Source organism: Sus scrofa, chromosome 9, assembly GCF_000003025.6.
Source record: "Sus scrofa isolate TJ Tabasco breed Duroc chromosome 9, Sscrofa11.1, whole genome shotgun sequence".
Taxonomy (NCBI): domain Eukaryota; kingdom Metazoa; phylum Chordata; class Mammalia; order Artiodactyla; family Suidae; genus Sus; species Sus scrofa.
The window spans coordinates 4,616,519-4,642,074 of record NC_010451.4 but is presented as its reverse complement, the minus strand read 5'-3'; the positions used below and the strand labels follow the sequence as shown (position 1 = coordinate 4,642,074).

The window sequence follows — 25,556 nt, the reverse complement described above, 5'->3', positions numbered from 1 at the left end:
AATATGTAAAAAGAAACCCATGTTATAGAATCTGTTTCATGAACTCATGGTGCATTAACAATAATTACAATCTTATCCCTAACATGCTACGTTTTGATTCAGCTATGCTTTTAATCAGGGAGATGTGATGTGGTACCTTTATTTCTTTTTCTTTAGTTTCAATCTTTTAAAATATTTTCTCTCTCTCTCTCTTTTTTTTTGTTTTTTTTTTTTTTTTAGAAATGAAGGCATGCTTCTTCCTGTGAAGCTTTAATAAATGCTAGCTGTAATGGTTATTTATTATTGACATTATTTCATAGACTATTTGTAGAGTCCATTTTTTATAATATTCACATGTGGGAATGACTAATTATTGCAACACTTTAAAAGCAAATACATTGGACCATGCAACTCATTAAACAGTTTTTTTTCCCACATTTTGAGTCGCTAAATGCTCTGTTTAAATATTCTTGAGCATAGGAGTTCCCATTGTGGCCCAGCAGGAAGGAACCTGACTCGTATCCTTGAGGATGAGAGTTTGATCCCTGACTTCTCTCAGTGGGTTAAGGAGCTGTTTTGTCGTGAGCTGTTGAGTAGGTTGCAGATACAGATTGGATCTGGTGTTGCTGTGGCTGTGGCAGAGGCCAGCAGCTGCAGCTTTGATTTGGCCCCTAGCCTAGGAACTTCCACATGCCACAATTGTGGCCCTAAAAAAAGCACCAAAAAAAAATTCTTGAGTATAAAATCATTCAAATCATTTCAAGTTTTATCTGCCTCCTCAGCGCAGCAGGCAGTACATCGGTGTCATTATTTTCAAGTTTCTTTTTACTTATTTCAGTAACGACAGATTAACATGCCAAAAATGATAGCTGTGCGTTTGCTTACTAAATCCTTCACATATATTTACTGCTTTAGAACACAAAACTGCAGTGTGAGATAGGTGTTATTTTTCTAATGTATCTGCTAGGAAACTGAGACACGAGAGATTATGTAAATTGCACAAAGTAACTTACCTAGGAAGTAGCAACATAGAATTTGAACCTACCAACACCAGCTCAAGAGTACATGCTCCTTATCATGCTATACTAATCCACAGATTTTACACTTATTTCTCACCTTAAAAATATGGAAACATTTCTCTAAATATTTTTTATTTTATTTTCCCACATTTGTTCTTTGAGATATTGTGACAGATTTCTTGAGTTTCCCTTAAGCCCTTTATACCTAATAACTTATAAATTTTTGGCAAGCCCCAGGCAAGAATCCTTTGTTTTTACTGGGAAAATGTCCAGTTAATACAGCTCAGTAACACTATGACCATGATTTCAACACTGGAGCTGCACTTGAAGAGCATGAAAATCCCTCGTGTCCACGTTCAATCCCCCACTTCCTTTTTTTAAGCTTCAGAAGGTATTGATTTGTCAGTCGCATTTATCAAGTCCTTCAAGTGACAATAATTAACCTCTTAGTTAACAAATTAATTGTATTACACGTGGAAAACAGAGGACACTACACTGGACACATCTATAAATGCTCTGTGCAAAACGTCCTTCAACTTGGAATGGGGGGTTCATTGAGTTGGTTTTTGGGAAAGATTGGAACTTATTTTTCAAATATATATTGGATACTTGTTTGTTTTTCAAATGAATTAGCTCCCTCAAACTTTGACTTTTTATGCATTTCTGCTATAGTCATATTCTGGTTTGTTTATAACTGTATAGGTATCTTATTAACTTTTGAATGGCTTCTATTGCAAAGAGCTGTACAGCTGTGATTCTTTGCAATAAAGGAAATCTTTCATGTTTTCAATGAGTGTATCTTGTGTGTTCTATCAGATATTTTAGAGCTAGAGTCTGGGGAAGAGAAAAGTTCAAATATCGCTTCACTTATAACTGAGTGAGTTTCACTATTTTATAAATTCTGAGTTTCCTCATTGATTAAATGTAGAAAACAGTTCTTATACTTCATGATACCAGAGCAAGGATTAAGTTGAATTATGACTGGAACACAACTATCGCAATAGTCAACAGAATCTTCCTCCCTGTAACACCAGGAACAGCGCTGTCACGGCCATTGAAACATGAAGACCAAGTAGCAAAGATACTTTTCCAAATGCCTCAAGAGAGCTCTGAATCAGATATCCCTACTAGGATATCCCATTTCTTTACTCAACATGTCCAAAAGCACACATCTTGCATTTATTTATCCATCCCACCAGCTTACAAAATTTATTGTATCAATGAGTAACACAACAAGTCAATGAAATCAGTGAGGAAATCAATTAATGTGATAACTATCTAGTAAGTGTCAAATATATGCCCCAATATATGAGAAACTAAAAGGTGAAACAATGAGTTAAATAAAAGGAAAAAAAAAATCAGCATCTGTCCCAGATAGTGCGGGGGGGAAAAAAGGACGAACTCCATGTAACAGTTTAAGACTTATGCAGATGATTAGGGACTCCCTCAAATACCACTCTCTCTAAGAAAACTTTCTATTTAAGGCTTTTTGGAGGAGATGCCAAGAAAAGGAGAGTCGAGTCTTAGGAGTGATGAGAATAGTACCAGGTAACAGGGCAAGGGTTTCAGAATGGAGGCAACATCACAACGGAAGTGAACAGACACAGTAAGGAAAATGGAAATAAATCCAGAAGAGAGAGATGTATACAAATAAAAGCGAACAAAACTTCCAGACAAAACATATAATTAGAAAAGCAACAGGGGCATCCCACAGAGAATGATCTTGGGGAGGTCCTGCTGTGGTGCATCGGAAACCCATCCAGCTAGTGTCCATCAGGATGTGGGTTTGACCCCCGGCTTCGCTCAGCGGGTCGGGGATCTGGCGTTGACATGAGCTCTGGTGTAGGTCACAGACGCGGTTCGGTTCCAGCACTGCTGTGGCTGTGGCTGACAGCCGTATCTCTGATTTCGACCCCTAGCCTGGGGATTCCAAATGCCACAAGGGTGGCCCTAAAAAGTGGGAAAAAAAAGAAAGGCAAGGCAAGGCAAAGATCTTGCTGGTGGCGCTGTGAAGGTCATTGGTCACCTTGGGAATAAAGAACAGTACAATGGAAATGGTGAAGCCCCACAGTCTTCTGTAAAATGAATGACCTTGGCTCCAGGTAATAAAGATACCCCCAAACCTACACTTATTTAATTCTATGCTTCAGTACATTTTGCACTTAACACTACTGCTGGTTTGCCACGTAGAATATGAATGTGTCAGGCCCATGGGCAAGCTACACATAGCACATAGGCCAAATACAGCTTGCTCCCTCTTTTTGTAAATGAAAGTGTATTGCCTCAGCAGTACTGAACCCAATTAGCATCCACGAGGACACAGGTTCAGTCCCTGTCCTCGTTCAGTGGGTTAAGAATCTGGCATTGCTGTGAACTGTGGTGTAGGTCGCAGACGTGGCTTGGATCCTGTGTTGCTGTGGCTGTGGTGTAGGCTGGGAACTTCTATATGCCAAAAGGGTGGCCCTACAAAAAAGCAAAAAAAAAAAAAGTATCGCATTACCACCATATCCATCAATTAATGTAGCATCGATGGGAGCTTTTGCCCTACAGAGACAAAGCTGAATAAACAGGGAGGGATCATATGATCAAAAAATTTTAAATATTCACTGTCTCTTTACATAAGAAGTTTGCTGATCTATAATTTAGAGCAATTATTCATTACATTATAATGTATTAGTCATTTATATTCCTCCATAATTGTTTGTTTTTACTGACCCACTGTTTAGTTTTAAACCTTCTATGAAACTTTCTATAAAACCATGTTACATACATCAGAAAGACATTTTAGCCACAGCTGAAGTCCTGATATGAAATAGGTCTGCTTCATCATTCAGTGCTTCCTATAGATACACATTCACGTGTGAAATTTAATTTCGTTTCATTCCAGGAACATCAAAACTATTTCAGTGCCCCAAAAGGGCATATATAACACAGAACCAAATGGTCTCCTTTGAGAAATGTATGGGTTTTCCCTTGTACTACTTGCTATAGTTGTGAACATTGACTTTAAAGTTCAATGGAGATCATCTTTCAGCACAAAGGAAGTAAATATGGAAACCACACTGGGTATATATGCATGTATATATATTATTTTTTTTTTCTTTTTACTGGCATGTGGAGGTTCCCAGGCTAGGGGTCAAATCTGAGTTGCAGCTACCGGCCTGTGCCACAGCAGCACAGGATCCGAGCCACATCTGCGACCTACACCACAGCTCACGGCAATGCCAGATGCTCAACCCCCTGAGAGCGGCCAGGGATCAAAGCCGCATCCTCATGGATACCAGTCAGGTTTGTTACTGCTGAGCCATGTCGGAATTCCAGGGAATATATTATTTATTTAAGCCATTATCCACAGAAATTTCATAATCATGGTTCAAACATATCTTTAGTTAACTCTATTCTTTACCTATCTAGCTATTTTATACTTACCTAGACCTACAGATAGATGTGAATATACGTAGTAATCTGTTAGATATTTAGTTGGACATTTTGGATTAAAGCATATGCGAGAATTTGGGTGTAAGTCCTGTCATGTAAAAAGTTTGGATGTCATTCTCCCATCATTACAGCAGGAAAAAATGATAAAACAAACAAAAAAAATGGCTTTTCTTCATTTCCTCCGAGAAATAAGACTGCAAGAAAACTACTGTTTCAAAATCTCCAGAGTCAGGCAAACACAGATAATCACAGACAACATCAAGCTACGTGGAGCAGATACCCTGGGACTTCAACGACCTTGCTCCACGAGAATGGTGAAATAACAGTTTTCAGAGAGAAAGAAAAACACACAGGCCACAGACTTGAATCTGCATAAAGAACCAGTGCCAAGAAAGAATAAAGGAAGAAAAATGATTTTTCTTATACCTAACTGATTTAATAGATACCTCCTTGCTCAAGTAATAACAGTAAGAAGAACTCAAGAGATCGCGGGATATGGAAAAGTGACATAAATGGCAGCAGTGCTAAGAGGGACAGGAGGGTGTAAGTGGGGAAACTCCACTGTAAACCACCTGCACTAACTGCGAAACAGCACAGGATTATTTTAAGTGGGCTCATGGTATTTGTAAATGTATACTGAAAACTCCAGACCAACAGTTAAAAGCTTTAAAGGTGTATAGTTGGCATTCCAAGGAGAGAAAGTGAAATCATGTAAAATTCTCAGTCAAGTCCAGAGGAGAGAGAAAACGGGAAATAACAACAGGAAAGAAAGAATAAGCACAACAGAAAACAGTTACGAACGTGGTAAATATCACCCCAACCACACGAATACTCACTTCAAATATGAACTGCCTAGTACATCAACTGGAAGCGGATCAAAGACCAGGACTCCCAAGGGAATGGAAAAATACATGCAGTATCAACGGACCAAAAGAAAGTGGGGGCAACTAGGTTAATTTTAGACAAAGCCGACTTCACATCAAAGAAAATTATCAGAAGAATGTGGGGATTATGTACTGAGGTAGGAGCAACCCTCCCAAAAGACAGAGCAGCCCTTGGTGGGCATGAACCTAAGAGCGAGCAGAGCATCACAATTCGTGTGCAGAACGGACAGAGCCGCGAGAAGGTGTAGACAGCGCCACTGCTGTCGGTAAAGACCTGAAGTCCCTGCTTCCAGTAACTGATCAAGAGGTCATAAAATCAGCAAGAATACAGCCGCTGAAGAACACTCTCAATCCACTTGCCCTAATGCCTATCTGTGTCTATAGATACAGATGTAAATATATGTAGTGATATATCTATAGATGTAATATATAGCTACGAATTGACATTTATCGGTTTTTTGCGTTGTTTTGTTTTTAGGGCTGCACCCCAGCATTTGGAAGTTTCTCTGGCTAGGAGTCCGATCAGAGTTGTAGCTGCCAGCCGACACCATGGCTACAGCAACACCGGATCCTTAACCCACTGAGCAAGCCCAGGGATTGAACCTACATCCTCATGGACCCCATGTCAGATTCTTAACCCACAGAGTCACCACGGGAACTCCCAGTTAGAGAATATTTTATTCAACATCATCACAATAAACATTTTTCTCAAGTTCACATGGAACATATTCAAAAATATCCCACATTCCAGTCCGTCGAACACACTTTAAACATGTAAAGGAATGGAAACAATATAAATATTCTTTTCAGACCTCAATGAAATTAAACTGTAAAATATTAACAGAAAAATCACTAGAAAATTTCCAAAGATTTGGAGATTAAACAACATACTTCTAAGTCACAATAGATCAAAGGGGAAGTCTCAAGAGAAAACAAAACAAAATAGAACTAAATAAAAATAAAAATAAAACACCAAAATTTGTGGGAAGGAGCAAAAGCAGTGCTTAGAGAGAAATTATGGCACTGAATGAACACAGTAGGAAAAAGAAAGATCTGCAGTCAATAATATAAACCTCTGCCTTAGGACACCACAGAAGGAAGATCAAATTAAGCATAAAGCCAGAAGAAAAAAAATAAAAGGAAAAATTTGAACACATATCCCTGAAATTGAACAAAGGAAAATAAAAATACAGAACTCGGTGAAAAATCAGATTTATTCAAACATTCAATAAAATTGATAATCTCTAAGCAAGCAAACAGGAAACTGATAGAAAAATGCTACTATCACAAATGAAAGACGTGCTCATAACTACTACTTACATGGACACTGTAAATAAAATTGAAAGTACGATGAAAATTTCTATTTTCACTAGTATGAAAACGTGGATTCTATGATAAATCCTTAAAAATGCAAATAACCAAAATTCAGAGAGAAACAGAATTATGAAACTACACAGTAAGTTAATAAATAATAAATTTCCATATCGAAAACACCAGGGCCAGACGTTTCAATTGATGAATTCCAGAAAATATTTAAAGAAGTAGTATTCTCTCCAATCTCTTCCAGAAAGCAGACACAGAGGGAATAAGTCCTAACTCACTCTCAGAGGTCGGCATTAACGTAACAGCAAAGACAAAGACAGTAACAGAGGGGACCAACTAGACCTGTATCTCTCATGATCACAGACGCATAAAGTCTCATCAAAGTGTTAACAAAGAACCTTCAACAACGTATTAAAAACATGACGTTATATCCAAGTGGGATTTATTCCAGGGGTGCAAGGCTGGTTCCATACTGGGAAATCAAGGAATGTCTTTTCATCACAAGAACAGGCTAAAAAGGAAAATTGAATGACCATATCAATGCAGCAAAAGCACAGACAAAATCCAACAGCCATTCCCAGTGTGCGTGGGGGGGATAAAAACCCTTCCAGCAATCCAGGATTCCAGGGTTCCTCTTAAAGTCACTAACGAACATCTACCAGAAAAATCCTACATCTAACTTCATCCTTAACGGTGGGAAAGCGGTACTCGCCCCTAAGATCAGAAACAAGGCAAAAACCCCACCACTCACCATTCCTATGAAGGCATCACACTTGAAACCCTAACCAGAGCAGTTATACAGGGAAATAAAAGGTATGTCGATTTAAAAGGGAGAAATAAAACCATGTGTCCACAGATCATTTAGGTTGATACAAATATTGTGTATGATACCATATGGTAAATACATAAAATTATGTATTTTTTTAAAGCATATACCTTTATAAGCGTAGAATGGGCCTTAGTATTTGCAAATTCACAATAATTGCTTGGAAAGTAGAGGTATCCCAGAGGGAACGCAGACAGTAAGAAAATAACCTGGCTGCATAGCGGATATACGAAATCACCTCACTGAAGGGGATGGCGGGGAAAGGTACTGATCTAAGCAACTTGAGAAGCGAGTGAAGTGTAGGAATAAAAGCAAACGCGACGGACCACAAACCCTTGACTCTAGTTTATAAAGTTGTTTACCACGCGGTCAAGGATTCACAAGTTTGACATGGGTTTACTCAGATACAGGAAATTAACAATTAAGCGGTTGAAGTCCTTTCACTATCGGACAAGGAATTTACGGAGAAGCAAGGAGAAGGGGTTAGAAAGATCCATGTGGTAATGAATGAAAGTGGCAGATGTTAGTAAGGACTCGAGATTAACTTAATTTAGATACAAATGGTTCCATATAGATCCATTTACAGATACGTGTATTTATACGGATTAGGATACACACGAAATTCCTTGCTTTGTCAGCTGAGAGAACCTAAAAGAAAGACACTCAGGTAAAAACAAGCAGACTAATGACCCAGTTCAGGAAATATGCAAGGAGAACTTGGAGCAAATTTTAATGCTATAAAATAAGAAGACACACACACACACACACACACACTGAAATATGCAAGGAGAACTTGGAGCAAATTTTAATGCTATAAAATAAGAAGACACACACACACACACACACACACACACTGAAATATGCAAGGAGAACTTGGAGCAAATTTTAATGCTATAAAATAAGAAGACACACACACACACACACACTGAAATATTCAGGGAGAACTTGGAGCAAATTTTAATGCTATAAAATAAGACACACACACACACACACACACTGAGGGGTATGTCAGAGAGTGCGGGGAGCCGAGACGATACAAGAAGCCGAGGAAGGGAGGCTGCCTGCACGGCACGGTTCCGAGGACAGGCCCCAGAAGACAGGAAGGCTCGCCTGCTGACATAGGTGGAAAACTCCATTTCCCAGGAAATAATTTCCACTTTGTGTTGCTGAGTGGGGACTGTTCCATGGATGACTTAGTCTTTTCTGTTATTCACTTGCTATTCAGTTTTCCTCAGGCTTTCCTGATTATTTACTTATTATTCTTATTTTCCTGTGGTGATTTGTGGCTTAACAAAGTCACAACAATAATTTAATAAGAATTTCATCCTGAAGGACTTATCCTCTATTTTAATCCGACTTAGTTAAAACATAGTGTCTATCTATTAACTAGTTACATAGTAAACTTTAGAGTTAGGATCTTAATGAGGTTCATAAAAGTTAGACATATCTTTTCCAAGAAACCTGGCTGTGAGTTTCATCCTTGATTTTAAAAGCTTTTAAGTCATAGCTAGTTTAGTGAAGTTGGTTTATATTTACTTACACTATCTCCCTGCCACAACGCTTTGAGGATAAGCACCAGTCTGCAAACAAGGTTTGTGAATGCCAAGTTCTTGTGTCTGTGGCCTCTTCAAATTGTAAAGACTGGCTGGCCATGGGATGATCTGTACTGAGTCTCCTCCTTCCACACGATGCGGCAACTACTGTACCTAACTGCCCTTAAACTGGACTACGTATAGTTAAGATAGAGATCTTACAACATGTCTTGTACCTAACTGCCCCTAAATTGTACCCACTTAGTTAAAACAAAGATCTTAAAACAGGATGTATAGCCGCTATACCATGTAACAGTTAACCAATGGACTTTTAACACTGTGATGTAATCTGTAGCAAAAAGCTGTCTATATAATCAGCCACTGTTGCCAATAAAATCTGAGCAGTCCAGCGCCCTGAAAGAAGGGACAAAGAGGCTGTCTCCGTATTTGTACATTCACCGACGCCATCCATCTTCTTCGGGAAAGTGCACACTCCCTGGCCCCCGGAGCTGGCCTCCGGCAAGAGAGGAAGAGAAACCAAACGAAAAAATCCCGCAATGGTCAAATTGGAACAACCTGACCAAAAAGAAAGTAACACCGGATTATAACACAAATGAAAATGAAAACTCAAACTCTAAATTCATACCGATATAAATAAGTGATTGAGTAAATTAATAAGCAAAGGAGAATAAATCAATCTGCCATGTAGGATTCCAAACAATTTATTAAATTACATAGCTACTCTATCCTAAGAGAGGAGAAACATTAATCCCCACTTCTTAGGTGTGGGCTGCCTAAACTACCTTCCATAAAATACAGTACGGAAACAGGAACTGAAAAAAAAAAAAAAGTTTATAGTGGATAAACCTCACAAGTAACCAAGGTCAACATCAAGAGTGGAAAAGCTACCTTGATAGTGTGTACCCAGGATGTGTGATCAAAATGGCACTGTAATGTCAGTGCATAGCCTTCCTCCTAAAAACACATGACCCCGATCTAATCAGGAGAATAGCATCAGCTCGATGTCAACGGATGATTTCTATGAAATGCCAGAGCGGCACTCTTCCAGACTATCCAGGTTATTAGACACAAGGACACTCGCAAAAAGTCACAGCCAAGAGAAGCTCAAGGAGACATTGCAGCGAAATGCAATGTGGTAGCCTGGATAGGATCTTGGGTCAAAAAAATGAAGTCGAAATTAAGGAGTTAGAATAATACATGGACTTGAGCTAGTTATAATTAGTCAACATTAGTTTACTAATTGGAATAAGCACATCATCCAAGTAAGACCATCACAGTAAGGAAAACTGGATGTGGGGTCTCTGGGAACTTTCACTAACACATACTGAGGCTTCCGACAATCCGAACATGCTCACAACACAAACTGTACACATGTGCGTTTCAATGAAAAATTAAGCATCTGACATTCTTAGTGCTCAGATGATCACAAGAAAGAAAAGTATTTACCTTGAGTTGGGATTATAAATATAATGAGGAAGAGGACGTTACTGCCATCAAAATTAGAAGACAAAAATAACTCACTGCTATTGGCATTACCAAATTTCAACCAATTTTATTGTTTTTAAAGAACTCAGTGCACTTCGTACTGTAACTCAGAGGCAAACACTTACGCTTAGGTGTGTTTTTAAGAAATTTTCTTCATTGAAATAGTCAAGAAAGACCTTTACTGCCTGAACCACACTCAAGTCTTCATGATTTCTGTCTTCAATTCCACCTATTGATGAATTAATCATCTGTCCACAAACCGACACTGTTTTGGTAGGAATTAGCGCCAACCCGTCTTGAAAGGAAACTTACAGCTCTGTATTTCAGCATATGATGAACTTGAGGAAGCAGAGTCTCACCAAGAACAGACATTGTCCAGAGACATGTTTTGTGATGTGATATAAAATTGGATGATTAGAAATCAAGAAGCACCCACAGAGCGGAGCATCCTGGACACTCGATCACGAATCTGTTTCGTCTTCACACCATAAACGACAGGATTGAGCAACGGGGGCACAAGCAGGTAGAGATTGGATAGAAGAATGTGAACATAGGGTGGAATATGGAACCCAAACCTGTGTGTAAAGAAGGAGAAGAAAGCCAGGAGATAAAATTCAAGGAAGACACAAATGTGGGCAACGCAGGTATTGAAGGCTTTAAGCCTAGCTTCCCTCTGAGGCAGACTGAAGACAGTTACAAATATTCGAATGTAAGAGAGGGTGATGAAGATTATGTCAAATCCCAGTACGATGAAAGCCACAAACAGACCATAGATCTTGTTGATTCGAACATCTTCGGCTGCCAACTTCACAACGGCCATGTGCTCACAGTAAGAGTGAGAGACCACTGTGGTCCGATAGTGCTTCAGGCGGCATTTGATGAGGATGAGACACGGAGCTACCAGGAGGGCTGCTCTGAGTGTCACTGCAACCCCAATCCGAGTGACGAGTTGGGGGGTGAAAATGGCTGCATGTCTCAGAGGGTCACAGATTGCCACGTAGCGGTCCAAGGCCATGGCCAACAGAACACCTGACTCAATACACTGGAAGGAGTGGATGAGCCACATCTGAAAGAGACAAGCATCGAAGTCTATTTCTGGCGAGTGGAACCAGAATATCCCCAACATTTTGGGCAGGATGCAGGTACTGAGCATCACGTCGGTCGCGCCCAGCATGGCCAGGAAGAGACACATGGGCTCGTGGAGGCTGCGCTCAGACTTGATGGCAACCAGGAGCAGGGAGTTCCCAAACAGGGCAAGGACGTACATGGCGCAGAAAGGAATGCCGATCCAGGCCTGCACGGGCTCCAAGCCCGGGATGCCCGTCAGCCTCAGCACTGAGGGCATGAAGACGGTGTCATTGCGTTGAAACATACCAGCCTGGAACTTCCTGGTTTAGGGCTTCTGATTCGAAGTGGCCGTTTGGGTTGAGAGTCTCTCTTGTCTTCTAGTCTCACCCAGATTCATACTTTCTGTGGCTAAAGGTGGTTTCAAAGGGCATTTTGATAGACATATGCATTTTTTCATGGAGCAATCAGTTGTATTCAGGAATGCGGATACAGGCTTCTTGAAGGATGTACCTCAAGGTCTGTTTCTGTTCCCTCCGTCTAGTTCTCTGTCTCTGTCTCTTTCTGTCATATACACAGAGACATACAAACACATACATATTCAGAGAATGTGTCTGCTTGTAGTTTTTGCATAATTAGTTAAAACACTGCCTAGTTTGGTCGGTCTTCCAAGTTAATAAGATTTAAGGACATAAATGTTGTGCTACATATACTTTTTTCTAGAAAAATCCCTCATCAAAAGAAGTCCTATTCATTCAGTCCAACAGTCTGGGAGAATAAAATAAAAGTAATACCACTCACACTTGCTGATCTGGATCTTGGGAAAGTAAGTTACAAAGTGATGTCGTCGCAGATGATGGGGCTAAGGACCTAAGAGACAAGAACACATGACAAGCACTCTGCCGCCTTTGCACATGGGACGCTTCAAGGAGGCTGTCACAGGATATTGAAAAGCTGCCTGCATCTCAAAGTGGGAGCCTAGGGAAGTTTTCTGGAAACAGGGATAAAATTATACATTTTAAAGATAAATAGCTGAAATAAAATGTAACGTGACAAACATAAACAAGACAAACTTATTCCAGACTCAAATGTGACACAGGAATTTTTCACATGCAAACTTATTTCTGTAAAATTTGAAATGGGAAAAATTTCGCCTCGTAGAATAATATCCAAAAATTTCTAAGTTGCTGTATCATTTCTCAAGACAAACCTTTTTAAATAAAAGGATATTGAACTTCATTCTAAATGAATGATATGCTTAATTTCTATGTGAGAGAAAAATAAACTTTCACATGTACTATTAATATTAGAGCTAAATTTCACTTAATCACCCTTAAAAGCTTATCAGCCATAAGGAGATGGACAGGTGCTAGAATATGCAAACAAATTTAGAATTCTATCGCTGTACGTTATGCTTTCATCTTCTCATAACACGTCCTTTGGGTTTCCTCCTGCCCTTCCTGGTCTTTCCCACTGGACACACATCATTTATATTTTTTTTGTCTAAAAACTCATTTATTATTAAACTCTCAACTCAATCATTACCTCCTCTAGGAAGAGTCTCTTCATAGTGTAAGAAAAATACAAAAATTTTTTGTCTGGCCTCAACATATGATGATTTATTAAACATATCTAATAGACATGCAGCACTAATGCACCCAATTTAATGCAATTGCAAATCCATTTGCCCTGGTTTCAATGTCTAGTCGCACAGAGAACTGGGATTAGGAAAAGTAACGAAAGAACCAGTCTAAAAAAATGCTGAGAATCTAAAGTATCTTAATGTATAAGTTTCCTCTGTTTTTACTTCAGTATTTTCTTAGGAAATACTTCCCCTAAGTCAGGTTATAAACCTGCTTGAAGATATGAGGAGATTCATCAGGGGTGAGAGGAGGAAAGAAAGGTGAAACATACTAACTAGACCAAGAGGAACTCATTTCTACTTATTTATATTCCTCGCGCCTTTGGTGAAATCCTGACAATCATTCTTTTAGGATGTCTCTTCTTCTTTTGCTAAGCCCATGGCATGCGCACGTTCCCGGGCAAGGATCCAACCTGGGCCACAGCAGTGACCCAAGCTGCTGCAGTGAAAACGCCTGATCCTTCCCTCGCTGGGCCCCAAGGGAACTCCAAGAGTGACCCCTTGTACATGACGACAGGGGGCGATTTCCCACGGTCCCCTGAGACCCTTTCTATCGTTTCTCTGTGACGACCTCAGAAGCCCCCGGAAGAACACGCACTCGCAAGCTGAAGTCCCATCTTCTCAGACGCGAGCCCGGAGAGGTTCATGTGACCGTACTGCAGTGATGAAGACGCCGTTTCCAACGAGACTGATACGGGGCTAATATACTGCCCGCAGCCGAGCAAGGTCATGACGCAATTCTCCCGAGGGATGGCGCTGACAGCAGACACATCGGGGGAGGTCACCACACGTAGAATTTTTCCAGCTTCTAACATGAACGCATGAATACTGGACGAAGTGGCCACTGCTGACTCCAGGACTCCGCGGATTGTACATTCAGAGACTCATAATTTAACTGAACAAAACCGAGAGAGAGACGTGGAAATAGAGTGTATTTCCGAATAAGAGCTAATCCTAATGCTTCTGTAATGTTTACCCAGGACACCTCATGGATTTTTTACCACTCAAATAAATGTCTTGCTTCTGGAAAACAGCTTGGTAGTAGTCAATTTTGACTAATCAGTGCTAGGCAATCCAATACCCAGAATCTACTCCCTAACTTTTCATACAAGCGGGCTCACACAGACACTTTTATTTGGATTACACAAAAAAAGTGCAAGTCTATACAAAATGAGTTATACTGATTCATATCCTCCCTCAATACATGTGCTTAAAACAAATTCACCTACCATATCATGAAACAGTAATGTGTGGTTAATGGAGTCCTTCCAGTTCCACACAGGAAAAGGGTTATTGCCTTCGTTGCTGAAGGAAGCCAAACTTCCCCATGAAGGTATTATAATGATTGTAATTTTTATTATTCTCATTACAAAATCACTCACAACCAGCCATTGGAAACGCTGAAACAATCATCATTTTTTCTAAGTCTTCATGAACATATAATTAATTTACGTTTCTATTTCTGCCTTCCTGCTTGATGCAGGTGCATGAACATAACCTGTGCATTCAGAGCTAAGTTCCGGAAAATCTTGCGTGCACATGCTTCTCATTCTTCATGACCATTGTCTATGTCCCCTTTGAGCTTGCTTTTCTGTGCGGAAAGTGAAGGATTTGACGTCCTGATCGTGAAAAGTCTTTGCCTGGCCGGGCGTAACTTGCCACAACTATGTAAGCGCATTGTGAATGAATATTTCACCCATAGAGAGAGACTCTGAGCGAGAGCATTCCAGAAAAAGCGTGACGGCAGTCTGCAGGCAGGGGCTTCATCTCCATTGCAGGAGGCAGGAGTGGAAGAAAGAACACCTCTGAAATCAAATGCTAAATGCAGGAAAAGGCCCTGTAAGCTAGACTTACTCCTTTAACTGTATTTGATTTCTGGAGAAAATGGGGTAAAATAAAATAACGTTACCGATTTTTAACCTGTCAAAAGTGATTTTTGAAGCTCTCTTTTTGTGTGACAGCAAGCTCGGTATTTACGTCTATAACAGCACTTCACTTACTTACTAGTTGTTGAAACTACAGCTGTACTGGAGAGTATAGGAAATGCAGGAGCAAATAACGACAGTGAATACGTGTATTAAATTCAGATCCTGACCTTGTGGGCCCTTCGTATCGGTCGGATTTTCCTCTAAGGCTCCGAGGGCATTTCAACAAGGTCAGCGCCCAAATCGGGAATTTGTAATTTTCAACATTCGATGAATATAAGTAATTATTTTAAAACATACTCGTAACACTGACAGATGTCAGAGTACCCAGAAACAGAAATTATATCTTCTTTTTTTTCCACTAAGGCCAGTCACCACTTGTTCTTAAAATATGCTCCCACTTCTACGAATGACCTTTCTTCGTAATACTCAGTAGAACGACGCCATTAAAATGTTATCTCTGCTTCTTTAACGTGTTACGGGAAATTAAAGCCATCGAAAAGCAGAGCGCCAGGGCCTCCCGGACGGACGGGTTATTTCCTCAGCCCTCCTGGTGATGTGTCTGAAGTAAACTAGTCTGCAACATCAGGACCAAATTAACACTATACTGTATTTGAGGGTCTTCTTAAGATAGTCAGTTTAGTTGCATGCAGTCCCACGTACTGTTTGCCTGTTCAACAGTCTGCAAACTATTTGACCGAATGACCCACACCTCTCTTAGAATGCCATGGAGCTACCACACCGGACATCTGGGAAAATGCGACTTTAGCCTCTGTTTTGGCTTCCTTGCATTCAGGCAGAATTGCATCTAAGCAAAAAATAAAACAGAGCTTTGTAATAATATTTAAGTCAGATAATATTTAAAGGTGAATGAGTAAGGCCCTACATGTAACAAAAGTAACTCACGGGATGAAATCACTCGTGTGGAATCTGAAAAACCTGTGGGCCCAAAGAATTGAGTTATTTTTGAGTCAAAGCCTTTCTATCTGTGGTGATTAGGGTTGGCTTGGCAGAGAGATTATGAGGCACTGCTCAGGCCCATTGCTGTTGGGGAACCATGACTCACAGCAGCTCCGGGAGGACAAGGAGCTCGGGACACGTGACCACGCCAAGACACGCTGGCTACACCACACACACACACACCCTACACACACACACCATGAGCACTGCGTCTCTATTTGCTTTCCTACCAACTCATACCGAAAACCTCGAGGGCTCAGCGATACTTTTACCTCGATGCCCAAACACAGATTTTATTCTCTTTTCTCCTTTGTGATACGTGTCATTTCCTTCCCAAGGTGAGAACGGGCCTCCCACTGATCTGTTTTCAGGGTCATCACTTCTGACTCGGGTTAAATACTTGATAGGCTGAGTAGACGGATACCATCCGATTCATCGATCTTAGCTACTGCGTTTGTCTAACACAATAGTATTCTACGTGCCACACTGTCGGCACCACACTAAGTAGTGGAGGTAGGAAGATGGATTAACCAATGAGCTTTTTCTAGACTTCTGTCTCCAGCTGCCTCCTGGATATCTAAACTAGGGCGTGCTGTGTCCCTAAGCATTTCCATACACGGAGAGCTTGTATGGACGCTCTCAGACACCCTCCAAAATGAATTTGTTCTCATAGAATACCATATCGGAAAACTAACTTGAAAAGATGCACGTACCCCAGTGTTCACTGCAGCATTATTTACAACAGCGAAGACATGCAAGCAGCCTACATGCCCACTGACAGAGGAGTAGGTGAAGACGTGGTACGTACACCTAACGATATTATTCAGCCGTAAAAAAGGAGGAAATAATGTCCTTTGCAACAACACGGAGGGACCGGAGATTATCACCCTGAGTGATGATAAGTCAGACAGGGAAAGACTGCTCACAGGATATTACTTATGCGTGGAATCTAATGAAAAGTAAGATACAAAAGAACGTATTTTTAAAAAAAGAAACACACTCGCAGACTTCAAAACCAAGCTCATGATTACCACAGGTGAGACGCTGGGAGGAGAGAAGAACTGGGAGGGTGGGAATGACACACACACACACACACACACACACGACTGTATAAAATTGATGATTAACGAGAACCTGCTCTACTGCAAAGGAGAATCTACTCAACAGGTTGTAATAACCTACACGGGGAAAAAGAATGAACATATCTGTACGTATGACTGATTCACTCTGCTGTACTCCAGAAACTAACACCACACTGTGAATCAACTCTACTCCAATAAAATAAAATTAAAAGAAAAAAAACGTCACACCAAGTCACTGAGACCAGTGAAAGAACGGACGTTTACCTCATGGAGCATTTATTGTTACACACGTGACAAAATGTTATGAGAGGTTGAGTGATGAAATATTAACTACTGAACATCTACCAGAAAGCCCTCAATACAGATACACAGCAACATGAGGTAATTTGAAAACTGTACGGACGGATTTGAGTCAAAGAGGAAACCTCATTTTAGAAGAGATGCCCCCCAAAGTCTGAGCTTAGTCTTGAAGAAAAGCATTATTTTACCATGTAAAAGTCAGAAGGCATTCCCAACAGATGACATGTGAGAATGACAAAAAAAAGTGGGAATGTCTGAAAATCGAAATGAGACGAGAGCTTCAAGAGAAAAAAAAATTACAGTTAGACATACAGCAAAGATTCCCACACACAGAAAAAGAATCTGGTTTTTGTCATCATGCACTTCCTTGGATATCTTCGGAATTAAAGGACAGTTTGATGCTCATGGTGAGAAACTCACACACTTTTGTGTCGGCAGATGCTCACGGCTCCACGGGGAGGACCCATTATAAAGGGACACCAGAGACATGGCAGAGACGTGGTTTCCCCCTTCAGTCTACGACCAGGTAAACATCAGGAACTCAACAAAGTGTCTCTGGTCAACAGAGCAGAAGGCCAGAGACTGCCACCCATCTGTGCATCTCGAGGTGACGGAGCAGGAACCCGTAGGGGAGGTGGACCAGAGGGAACCGCAGGGGCAGTGCCCGCCATCCTGGACCTCTGACCACAGCAGCAGAGCCCAGAGCTTCAGAGCATCCACGAACAGCTGGTAAGGTGGCAGACACATGTGATTCCAGCCACCTGACGACACCTGTGCCCACGACCACAGGGAACTGGGCAGCCGTGACACTGAGGGCTGGGACAAGATCAGACAAGCCTGTGCCCTGAATTCCCTGGCCAGAAAGGGCCCCTGGTTTTGCTCTGCAGAAGGGGAAAGCCATAGCTGTGCTCTCTGTCCAAGCGCCACTGTAAGCAGGGCTGTTGGATGGGCTACGCAGCTTGCTGTGTGTTCTGGCCAGGTTCCTTGGTTAGGCAGCCTGAAGGCTGTATTCACCACTGGGTGGGGCTATGACTTAGTTAAGGTGCCAGGGCACAGCTGAAGAAGCAGCTCCAAGGCCTCTGACTCACCAGGAAATGCAAATCAAAACCACCCAAACAAGGACTGGCACCACTAGAAGGGCTACACGCAAAGGACAAAGGACGGAGAAGAACAAGTGCTGAAGAGACGGTGGAGAAAAACCATCACGATGTTGTGGGGAATGTAAACATCACACCAGCTTTGGAAAGGAATTCAGCAATGTCTCAAAATGATAAAAATAGAATTATCACTGTGACCCACTCACATGAAAACACTCTCCGTTCACCTACCCACAGTCAGTGATTAAGTTGTGTTCATACATCCTCTTCATATCTGCTGTGTTTTCATCCTCACCACCACTAATCTAAGAGAGGCCACCATCAGTCCTCAGTTGTGCTTTTGTAACAGTTTCTAAATTACACACTTTTCCTGAAGACGCTATGAGGAACATAAGATGCCATGCAGAAATCCTAATGATATAATATTTGGTAAAAGAACAAAAAACAAAACAAAACAAAAACCTTGCAGAATGAAAAATGTTTATGTAACAAGATCATATCTTAATCTATGAAAAAGGATTAAGAAGACAATCTTCGGAATAGAGGGGTTATAAATCTTCTTATGCCAAAATCCCTCTAAAGAACTACTATTAGGTCACTAATGGGAAAAAACTGGATTCGAGGGAAGGCTCAGCATCAGTTTCAGATGTCACTCACCTCCCCTCTAGGAACAAAGAAAGTGCAAGTTCACTGCATATGTTTCAACATGCACCTGTCTTGAAAAGTCAAACCATGAGCATACTTCCAAAAGTCTAGCTAGAGGTATGCCCAATGATGAAAATATTGAGGAACTAGGGCAATACAATTTTAATATAACAACTATGCTTCCAGACTATGTCAATAAAATGCAAAGACATTATCATGGCTATAAAGCTGTAATTTTTCTCCAGCATATTTTTAGAAAACTCTTCTAGAATGTGCATTAGCAAAACTCAATGTTCACCTCTTATGAGCAAGACACTTAAGTTCTTTATATTTGAGTCCTCAGAATAAAAATTATTGAAAATATTATTCAAATTGGAAGTGCTTTCACGCATGAGAACTGCCATATTATTTTGACCTTCAGACATTTCTACTGGCGTTCCTGTTGTGGCTCAGTGATCCCTGGCCTTGCTCAGTGGGTTAAGGATCCAGCGTTGCCGTGGGCTGTGGTGTAGGTGGCAGACGTGGCTCGGATCCTGTGTTACTGTGGCTGTGGTGTAGGCCGGCAGCTGTAGCTCCCATTAGACCCCTAGCCTGGGAACCTCCATATGTCATGGGTGCAGCCCTACAAAGACCCCCAATAAACCAAACAAGCAAACAAACAGCCCCCCACATTTTTGACTGATAAAATCCAAGGGGTTCACTACCTTTTCAGAGAAAACCACTTCTCCATCCTACTACGGATCTGCTGGGTCTTCACGCTGTAGACGACAGGATTCATCAGGGGTGGGAAGAGAATGTAGACGTTGCCCATGAGGACATGAACCAAAGGGGAGAGGTGCTGCCCAAAGCGGTGCACCATGGTCAGACCAATAATGGGGATATAAAACACCAGGACGGCACAGAGGTGGGAGACACAGGTCTGCAGAGACTTGAGCCTCCCTGTTGGAGATGCGATCGCCAGCACGGCATGCAAGATGAGAACATAGGAGACGAGAATAAGGACAGCATCCAGCAACAGGGTACAGATCACCAGAGCCAGAGCATAGACGCTGTTGAAGCGGACATCCGAGCAGGCCAGCCGGAGCAGGTTCTGGTGCAGGCAGAAGGCGTGGGACAGGAGATGAGGGCGGCAGTAATGAAAGAACCTCAAACGGATGATGACAGGGAGAATGGACAAAGCGCTTCTCATCAAAATGCTCACCATGAGGCGAGTGACCCTGCTGTTGGTGAGGATGGATGTGTATCTCAGAGGGTTGCAGATGGCAGTAAAGCGATCAAAGGCCATGGCCAGAAGGACTCCCGACTCTGTGAGGGACAGACTGTGGATAAAGTAAGTTTGGGCAATGCAGGCACCCAGGCTGACCTCCCGACCGAGCCCCCACAGGACGCCCAGCACCGTGTGCACGGTGGACAGCCCCATGCACAGGTCCGTGACGGCCAGCATGGCCAGGAAGTAGAACATGGGCTGGTGCAGGCTGGGCTCCGTCCGGATCACATGCAGCACCAGGCAGTTCCCCAGGAAAACCACGGCGTAGATGCAGGAAAAGGGAACTGCAAACCAAGGGTAATACTGTTCCAGGCCAGGGAGGCCTGTGAGAATGAAGACCGAGGAGTTGACAATGGAAGCAGAAGCAGCAGACATGACTATTTGGAGGTGATTCCCAAGACGAGATAAATACTTATTCGCAGTTTGTTTAAACGGTCTTCTGCCTTGAGGACTGTCAGATATAACGCAGCTCCTTGGAGCAAAGCGCAGACAAAGCTGACTGCAGAAGCTGGCGGGGGGGGGGTCCACTCTGCAGCCGAAGCTACGACACGAGATGACTTCCCAGGGACCTCCTCGGCACTAGGGTCAGAGGTTATGGGAGAAAATCCAGGTCCTGACCCCTTAGCCCAGTCGGGTCACTGCCTTCACTCCTCGCCTCCGGTCTCTCTGAGCCACTGGCAGCACACACGCTGGGGGACAGTGACTCAAGCCACTGAGAGCACAGGCTGCACCTGCTCCCGGCAGCCCCTGCACCCCCTTCGGCTTCCTCAAGGCCCGGGGCTGCGACTGCTGGGGTTTATGAGGAAGGAAAGAAGAGGACCATGTGGGTCGGACGGACCCAGGCTCCCGGGAGACCACGGTCCCTCAGGTCGCTGATGCTCGTGGAAGGTTCTCGTCCAACTCGGAGCGCCCTGGTCCTGCGAGGGATGGAGGAAGGGCAGCTTCTCCCCAGAGTCCACGCCTCTCCTAGTCGGACAGGGAGGAAGATCACTGCACTGGCTGGAAAGCCAGCACTTGACTCACAAGGAGAGCGCAGGAAATGAAGATGCAAGGGGATGGGAGAACATCGCACTTGGGAGAAAGGATTCTCGTCTCCTTCTCAGGCTGAAGAAATACACAGGTTTAAATGAGGCTTATTACTACTCGTCTCTAAATTTCACACTGATTTCTCACCGAGTTCTTCAGCAGACTTTTCTTTTCTGAACCCTAGAGAAACACATTGTCTCCTTTTTGACAAACATAGTAAAGAGAGCCATATATGGAAAGGGATTGAAAAAATGCCTCAAAAATGACACACATCCTATTGCAAAGACATTCCATTATGTGTCAATTATACATAATTAAGTATGCTCTTCTCTGTGAAATACTTAAAATATTGTCGCATCCTATGTGTAATTATTGACAAATGCCATATATGAAATTATAGATTCTATTCAAAAACGTTCCCTCTGAGACACTGTCAGTAAATCGTTTCTTATGGAAAACCGTCAAGTATAGCACAAAGAATACTTTTCCTGATTCGTTTGAGGATAAGTTTCCCATCAGATACCCCATCACACTCAAATTCTTTAGTGTGATTTTCCACAAACAGGGACATTTTCCTACATAATAAGAATACAGCCATCAAATCATGAAACTAACACTGACGCATTACTACCACTGAGTTTTTAAAACCTGAACAACTGTCTCCAAGCATACTGTTAATTTAACATTTATTGTTAAAAAAAAAATCCAGTTCAGAATTATGTGGGTGCATTAGTAGCTCTGTTTTTTTTTTTTTTTTTTGTAATCTTTTCTCTGAAATTTCAAACTTTTCTTGTTTTTGTTTGACAGAAAGTTGAAAACTACAGGCGACGTATTTTGTAGAATGTTTGATTCATCCTCAGGTGGGTTTGTGTGAGGCATCCTCACGCTTAGATTCCGATTACACGGGAACACCGTGAAATTGAGGCGCTTTTCTTCCCGTGCATCTGTTCAGGTTCCGCCTGGCATGCATTTGCTCCGTTGCTGATAATGCTCATTGATTATTTAATGAAGGCTGGGTCTGCGGGATTGGTTGCTATCAAGTTATACATTTGCCTTTGGCATTTAATGAGTATTTTGTGGGAGAGACTTTGAAACTCTGGAAATATGTAACAGTTATTGCTTTTTCACATTTTATTCAATAGGTAGTTATCAGTCACTATCATTTTTTAATGTTCAGTTTGTTCCAGATTTGGCCAGTGGGAGCTCCACAGTCTGACTTTGGCACTTTTTTGAATTAGCTGGGGTGTCCATCTAACGGTCTGCTTATATTGCAAACCAGAGGTGCATGTTTATACAGGGAGGTCTCATGCTTCATGGTAGTTGCGTTCTGTGAAGCTGCCACAAATACTGACTTAGTGGGAACACAGAACTCTTGCTATTGGGGCAAATACAAGGTTAGGTTTCTTCAAGCCTTGGTCACATTTTTACCTTTAAAAGCATTCTGGGAGTTCCCGTCAGGCTCAGCGGTAATGAACCTGACGAGCATCCATGAGAATGTGAGTTTGATCCCTGGCCTCGCTCAGGGGGTTAAGGATCTCGCATTGCCGTGAGCTGTGGTGTACATCACAGATGCGGCTCGGATCTTGCATTGCTGTGGCTGTGGTGTAGGCCGGCAGCTGTAGCTCTGATTAAATTCCTAGCCTGGGAACGTCCATACACTGCAGGTGGAACCCTAAAAAGCAAAAAACAAAAAATAAAAAAGTTTAACAAATAAAAGCATTCTGCGTATAACAGCAAAACAGAAATACTGTTACATTATACAGGCTCACGTGTCAAGGTCCCTGTAAAACAAGCCCGTTTCACAGGTGTTGAGGCCTGCTTCTTACAAAACCCTTTCTGCAAAATACTCTGCAGATTTTTTTTCCAGCTTTTTCTCTGCAATCTTTTTAATTTTTTTATTAAAGCACAGATGAACCTCTCTACAAAACAGAAGTAGCAGATAGCTTTAAAACAGATTCTGCTGCTTCCTCATCTGTAAAAACCGCCCTGCCTGCAGTTTCACATTTCTCATGCCGCACCGCCATCTGTGAAACATTCGAGCAGCCAGCGCTGGCTGAGAGGGGATCACAGTTTCCACGCCTGGGACTAGTGACATCGCTTTCCTTGGCTTTCATCCTCGCAGCAATGATGTCCCCTCTGCCGTCTTTGTCAGCTCTCAGCTCACAATTGAGCTGCTAGTCCATCTTCTCCTCAGCGTCCTCATGCTCTACAGATGCTATTTTAGCATTTTCTGGAGCCTCCTCATCTCATATGTGGGGTTTTCTTCCTTTTTTCTGGTTGCACCGTATTGCTGATTCACTGACAGTGCACTCACAACTGCCACTCTGAGTCACACCCGAAGGACACTAATCTAAGACATGCATTTTCTCTGTAAGGTGCATCACAGCCTTCTTGTGCTTAGAACACCAGGCAGGACTATGTTTGGAGGTCATTCCAAACAGTGAAATGATCGCCAAAAGCACAGAAATATTTAAATCATGGCCAAAAATAGGTCACGAAGAGGATAATTATGTATATTTATGAGAGCTGAAACTAAAAGGGAGCGTATCACCCTGCTTGGTCTCAGTTGGGACACATACATCAGCAACTCTTTTTTTCCCCACATCTATGTAAGACTACAAAGGACCACAAAAAGCGCTGAATGTTAATTTGGGGTAACCAATCCACCCCTTCTGCTGCCTGTGTCATGATCTCATCCATCCATGACAGGTTCCACTGTTCTGAAATCAGTTATGTCTGAAAGCCATGCAGTTAATGCAGGTTTCTTCCGGTGAAAGGCAGCAGGGTATCTGCCTCTATCCTTAGCCTTTCACCTGGTCTTTAAAGTAGGACCATGTGCACATTACATAATTACGTGCTGTTTTAAAATCCAGCCAACTCACCTTTATCGCTTCTGATATTAACTTCATTCACACCTAATGTGAGGCTGATTTAGGCGGATTCAAATCTGCCACGTTGGAAATTGTTTTCTATGGGTTGCGCTGGTTCTACTTCTTTTTCTCCTTCTTCTGTCTCTTTTTGGCCTTCTCTAGTTTAATTGAGCATGCCAGATGATTGCATTTCATCTTCTAGCTATCATTTTTACCTGTTTTTCATCTTTGTTTAATGGGTGCCCTAATTCAAGTCCACTGTGAACCAACCATATGCCATTTTACGGGTATTGAAAGTAGTTTACAACAGAACAGTCCCAAGTCCCAATTTTTCCCTTCCATCTCTTATGACATTGCCGTTAATCACTCAGTTGTCCACATGCTATGGTTGCAAAATGTGTCCTAGGTAAGCGTTTCCTGTTTGTTTTTGTTTTTATTTTTGCTATTTATCCTGCTTTTCTGAGTTTCCTGCCTGGGTTTTTAGTCTGGTGTGTGCCATTCACTTTGAAATGTGTCCACACTGCTTCCTCAAACCTTTGCTTCTGTCTTCTCTTTTTCTTCTCCAGGCATTTCATTTCTTTAAAACTTTCCCACAGTTCTTGAATGTTCTGCTCCTTCTTTGAGAAAATAAAAGTCTTTGTTGCCCTAAATCCAATAGATTTGCCAGTTATTTCTTCAGCACACGTGAGTTTATTTGGTATCAACAGAGAACTACTATTTAGGCTCTGCAACCATGGTGAGCCGCATGCAAGACCCCACACAGCAAGGAAGGGAGAACACTTTTACAGACGTGTTAAATGTTTACCACGTGATCGAACCATTTCAGTCCTAGCTATTGCTCAAGATCAAATGTTGGCTTAGCGCTTTACAGTCTCAAATGAATGCCTTTCCTATTATAGTCAGATAAGAGGTAAAAGAATTACGAGGGTCAGAAAGGATAGAACTTTATAGATTAAAGAGATACATGAAAATAGAGAAGAAAAAGTGCAGCTAAAATTGGTAAGCAATTAATACAGGGGCTAAACAGTGCGGGATGTGCCGCAAAACATTCTGACTCCACCTAGCTTACTGGTTTTCTTTTGGCTAATTTTAGGTGATGTAAATTTAGATTACGTTAACGAGGCCATTTCTTTGGAGACCTTATGATACTTGGGTGGCAGTAAAAGGAAC

At 41.9% G+C, this 25,556-nt stretch overlaps 2 protein-coding genes across 2 annotated transcripts in view; both read right to left on the bottom strand.

Annotated features, from left to right (window-relative positions):
* LOC100515441 (olfactory receptor 52A5-like) overlaps positions 10,579–25,556 on the bottom strand; it is a 202,980-nt gene continuing 188,002 nt past the window's right edge. The window contains exon 2 of the mRNA XM_021062371.1: positions 10,579–12,563. Within this exon, the coding sequence (XP_020918030.1) occupies positions 10,929–11,879 (951 nt within the window). The 5' untranslated portion in view covers positions 11,880–12,563 and the 3' untranslated portion in view covers positions 10,579–10,928. The remainder of the gene's footprint in view (positions 12,564–25,556) is intronic.
* On the bottom strand, positions 19,924–20,950 carry LOC100515268 (olfactory receptor 51V1-like). Its single transcript, XM_003129512.2, has one exon. The coding sequence runs from the start codon at positions 20,863–20,865 to the stop codon at positions 19,924–19,926; it is 942 nt and encodes a 313-aa protein (XP_003129560.2). The 5' UTR covers positions 20,866–20,950.